This window comes from Capricornis sumatraensis, chromosome 5 (genome assembly GCF_032405125.1).
Source record: "Capricornis sumatraensis isolate serow.1 chromosome 5, serow.2, whole genome shotgun sequence".
NCBI lineage: Eukaryota > Metazoa > Chordata > Mammalia > Artiodactyla > Bovidae > Capricornis > Capricornis sumatraensis.
The window spans coordinates 49,288,284-49,293,870 of NC_091073.1; the positions used below are offsets into that span (position 1 = coordinate 49,288,284).

Sequence of the window (5,587 nt, forward strand, 5' to 3'; positions counted from 1 at the left end):
TGTGTGTTAATTTTATATTCTGCCACTTTGCTATATTCATTAATTAGCTCTAGTAATTTTCTGGTGGTGTCTTTAGGGTTTTCTATGTAGAAGATCATGTCATCTGCAACAGTGAGAGTTTTACTTCTTTTCCAATCTGGATTCCTTTTATTTCTTTTTCTTCTCTAATTGCTGTGGCTAAAACTTCCAAAACTATGTTAAATAGTAGTAGTGAGAGTGGGCAACCTTGTCTTGTGCCTGACTCTAGGGGAAATGCTTTCAATTTTTCACCATTGAGGATGTTTGCTGTGGGTTTATCATATATGGGTTTTATTATGTTGAGGTTTGTTCCTTCTATGCCTGCTTTTTGGAGGGTTTTTGTCACAAAAGGATGTTGAATTTTGTCAAAGGCTTTTTCTGCATCTATTGAGATAATCGTATGATTTTTATCTTTCAGTTTGTTAATGTGGTGTATCACATTATCACATTAACATGATTGATTTGTGAATACTGAAGAATCCTTACATCCCTGGGATAAAGCCCACTTGGTCATGATGTATGATGCATCTGTCTTTTAAAATTATAGTTTTCTCTGGATCTATGTCCAGGAATGGGATTGCTGGGTCCTATGATACTTCTCCGTTTAGTTTTTAATGAACCTTTGTCCTGTTCTCTGTGGATTTACTGACTTTCAGTCACACCAACAGTATAGTAGGATTCCCTTTTCTCCACACCCTCTCTGGCATTTATTGTAGGTTTTTTTGATGATGACCATTCTGAACTGTGTGATGTCACACTGTACTTTTGATTTACAGTTCTGTAATAACTTAGAAATGCTGAGCACTTTTCATGTGCTTAATGGCCATCTCTATGTCTTTGAAGAAATGTTCATCTAAATCTTGTGCCCCTATTTGATTGGGTTGTTTCTGATACTGAGGTGCATAAGCTGTTTGTATGTTTTGGAGATAAATCCCTCATGGGTGTCTTGTTTGCAAATATTAGTTACATTCTAAGGGTTGTCTGTTTGTTGTATTTATGTTTTCCTCTGCTGTGCCAATGCTTTTGAGTGGAATTAGGTCCCATTATTTTTATTTTTCATGATTCTAAGAGCTGAATCAAAAAAGAACTTTCTGAAATTTATATCAAAGCATGTTCTGCCTGTATTTTCCTCAAGAGCTCTATAGCATTCATCCTTTTGTTGAGGTCTTTAATATGTTTGGAGTTTATTTTTCTGTATGTTAGTGAATATTCTAATTTCATTCCCCTTTTCATTTATTAAACAACCTGCACACTGTTCTTCATCATGGCTGTTACTAATTTACCTTCTCACCACAGTTGCAGGGAGGTTTTCATTTTTCCACACCATTTCCAACATTCTCTTTTGGACAATGGCCACTGTGAATGGTGTGAGGAAATCTGTTTGTAGTTTTGATTTGCACTTCTCTAATATTTAGCAAAATTGACATCTTTTCTTTTTTTTGTAAACAAGGTGAGTGAAACAGCACTTGAAATTGGGTTCTTGAGCATCTGCCCTGTTTTGAAATCTTTTCTGATGTCATACCCCAGGATGTATCTTGAGGGCAGGTGTTTCTTTTGACTGCCCCTTGTGAATATTAATTGCCCATCAGCACAGGTTTCTACAGTTTCCCTTAGGGCAAAGAGCCACAAGGTGACAGCATTTCTTCGTGGTACCTTTCCCCCCACCACCCATCTTTCTTTTTCATTGGTGTAGAGTTGATTTTCAGTGTTGTGTTCGTTTTAGGTGTACAGGATTCAGTTGTATAGACCTGAATCCTCTTTTCTGGGTTCTTTCCTCATATAGATTATTAGTGTGTGCAGTATTGTTCACTGTGCTATTCAGTGGCTCCTTTTTATCTAGTCAATATACATTAGCGTATATATGTTAATAATGAGTGATGGTCTGTATCTCTTGATGTGCTTATATTTTATGAAGTGTAAATACAACTCACCTCTTGAAATTGGCTCCTTTAAAGTCTGCCCTGTTTTCAATTCTCTATTGTTGATTTACCCCAGGGCATTTCTCGACAACAGGTATAGAACCCTGTAGGCCTTGTGAAGATTAAATACCACTCAACTCTGTTGTTAATGTTGTTGATCTAAACAGGCCCAACTGTGGTTCTTTAAAGCAACTAGAGCCTCAGTCAAAGTCCTGACTCAGTGTTGAATTATAAAGTGGAGAGTATGACAGCACAGACTGAAAGCTTGTCTCCATCCTTGTTATTTTTAAATTCACTTTTATTTCTTACTGTACTAACATCGATACACAAGGTAATGAGTGCTGTAGGTATACAAAATGTATTTTCAGTTTTGCGTATATACATATCGATTCACAATCGAATTTTTTCCCCATATAGCTTATTACACTGTTGAACTCCCTTATTATACCTGTCTTTGTTGATAATCTATTTCATATAGAGTGATTATATCTGTTACATCTAAACTGTATAATTTATCCCTTTCCCCTTCTCATTTAGTATGTTTGTTAACTCACGTCTGCTTATGTTTCCTCAAGTAATCTGTGTATTTTTAGACTCCACTTTTAAGTGATATTTGATATTTGTATTTTGCTGATTCTGACTTTCGTCACTTCTTTAATTATCCCCTAGTTTTATCTATGTTCCTGAAAATCACAATAATTCATTTCTTTCTCTTGGCTGAGTTGTATTGTATTGTGTACACGTGCCACTTCTTTATCCATTCCTCTCCATGAACCTTTTGTTTGCTTCCATTTGTTGGATGTGAAAAATTCTCGTCCAGTGCATACTTGGCTGCATGAGACTTCAAAATCTGATTTTCTCCTCAAATACCCTTTGGGGTGGTTGTGCATGAATTTTGTCTGAAGTTTCTTTCAGACACATATCCAGGAGTGGGACTCCAGATCAGATGTAGCTCTGCTTAATTTTTTGAGAAACCTCTGTAGTGTCTTCCCTCGTGGCTGTCACCAGGTTACTGTCTAAGCAACAGGCGAGGAGGGTTCCTTTTCACCCCGCCCTCCCTGCCGGTTGTTGTGGAGAGTTTTTAATGATGGCCACTGACTGGTGCCAAGGTGATCCTTCATTGTAGTGACAATTTGCATTTTTCTACTAATGAGTGATGGTGAGCATCCTCTTATGTGTTTCATTTCTTAAAAGAATGTTGTGAGTAAAACTTAACTCCTGAAGTGGCCGGAAATTTGAGCCTATTTGGAATTTTCTTTTGATTGCTTACCACAACACATTTCTCCAGGGCAGGTTTCATTAATAGCTCTGCAGGCCTTGCAATAATAGAATTCCCCTCAGCCCTGGTTTTTCCAGTTGTAATTATGGGAAGTGTCCACACGGCGGCAGCATATCCTCTTTACCCAGCAATGGTTCCATAGGGCAAGGAGATTAGGGAAAGTCCTGCTCCTTAAAAAAACTAGGAGTGCATATTGTACACCTATGACTGATTCATGTTGATGTTTGACAGGAAACAATAAAATTCTGAAAAGCAGTTATCCTAAAATTAAAAAGAAAACTAGGAATAAAACCACCATATAACCCAACAATCCCACATTGGGCACATACCCTGTGGAAAGCATAACTGAAATGCAGCATTATTTACAATAGCTCCAACATGGAAGCAACCTACATGTCTATCAACAGATGGCTAAAGCAGCTGTGGTACATACGTACAATGGAATATTAGCCATAAACAAACACACTGAGTTCATTCTAATGAGGTGGGTGAACCTAGAGCCTATTATACAGAGTGAAGTCAGAAAGAGAAAAGTATCATATATTAACACATGCATATGGAAAGATGGTACTGATGAACCTATTTGCAGGGGAGCTATGAAGATGCCGAAACAGAGAACAGATGTGTGGACACAGTGTGGAAAAGAGAGAGTGGATGAATAGAGAGTAGCATTGAAAACATATACGTTATCATATATAAACTAGATAGCCAGTGGGAATTGACTGTATGATGCAGAGAGCTCAAACCCAGTGCTCTGATGAGCTAGAGGGGGTGGGGCGGGAGGTTCAAGACGGAGAAGCCATGTGTATACCTATGGCTGATTCATGTTGGTGTATGGCAGAAACCAACGTAACACTGTAAAGGAATTATCCTCCAATTAAAAATGAAGTGCCAAAAAAAGAATGCAAGTAGTCCAGTGTAAGTTGTTAACATGTTTTTGCTGATTATATCATTGTCTGTTTAAAAGATTGTAAAACTTTTCATATAACAGTATGCACCAGGAATCACAGAAAGCTAGTAAAAAGCACTTATTGTAAGTGTTCATAACCAAACTTTCCCTACATTTTCATACTTTAAGTAGAAATAAACTGAAGTTTGAGAGATGGCTTTTTTATTCCAAAGATCACATTTTACATACCAGTAATCATAATAAAGATTATTTATATAACATGTTAAAGTTACCCTGTGTTAGGTATTTGTGTGGGCCAGTGGTGGGAAGTAAAGACATTCACTATTTTCTCCCTATGAGTATAATTGAAAAACTAAGCTTTTTAAATAAAATGAATTGAGAAGACTTCGTGGAATGGAGAGAATTTGAATCTGACCTTGAAGAATAGGCGGGACTTTAAAATATGGACATGGTTGGGAGACAGCATGCCAGGTAGAGAAAATCCACACTTGGTTGTCTGAAATAATCTGATATTTTTCTTGTTTCAGGTTCAAGTTTTGAAGCTGCTTTTGAATTTGTCTGAGAATCCAGCCATGACAGATCAACTTCTTGATGCCCAGGTAAGCACCTGCACATTTGTGCTGTCTATACATCAGTTTGGACAGACAGATCCAGAAGGGAAGGATTTATCCCAAAGTATGAACGGGAATTCTCCCTGAGGAGCAATATTAGAGGTGGTTTTCCCTTCTGTTTTGGTTCTCTTTGCCTATATGAATTACCTCAATTTTCTGTAATGACCATATTTTACTTCTGAAAACTGTTTTGGGAAGGTCTCCCTAGTAGTAATAAATGGTAATTTTTATGCCTCTGTTCACTTTGGGGTACTTACCACACCTTTTCTACTTGACCTATTAATGCTCAGTGTATATCAGTATCCAGAGACAATAGTATTCACGGAGGCACCACCATGCGCCTGATGCCCAGCTGAGTGCTAGGATATACCAGTGAGTGAGTACAGCATGGCGTGGTGCTTGTCGGCTTGCGCTTACAGTGTAGGTAGAGGAGACAGAAAATGTAAGAAATGAGCAAGATAATTAAAAGCTGTGGTATTCTGAAGGAAGCATAGTTTGTACTACGATAGAATATCCTACAGAAAAAGGACCCTGTTTTATTATTCATCTGCTCAGCCCTTATACCTGGTGCCTTGAATTAATGAGGAGTTTCCATGATGACTATATATGATAGATCTTAAAGAGGAAAAATGACTACATTCTAGGATTCCAAGAAAATAGTATTTTTAAGCTAAGACACATTTCCTTTGGTATATGACACAGGGGTGCTGAAGGTTTTACACATTTATGTTATGCTGTCTCAGGGATAGATTTCTGCAACAGGATTTTTTTAAATGTGTTCAGTACATGTGAAGAGACCCATGGAAAATGTTTTCGTATATTTTTAATTCTCATTGTTTTCCTATTTCAG

General features: G+C 37.4%; 1 protein-coding gene across 2 annotated transcripts in view; it reads left to right on the forward strand.

Annotated features, from left to right (window-relative positions):
* Positions 1 to 5,587, forward strand: part of ARMC10 (armadillo repeat containing 10) — a 74,872-nt gene that overhangs the window by 64,382 nt on the left and 4,903 nt on the right. For both annotated transcript variants that reach the window (XM_068972661.1, XM_068972662.1), the window contains one exon: positions 4,654 to 4,725. In XM_068972661.1, coding sequence (XP_068828762.1) covers positions 4,654 to 4,725 — 72 coding nt within the window. The remainder of the gene's footprint in view (positions 1 to 4,653; positions 4,726 to 5,587) is intronic.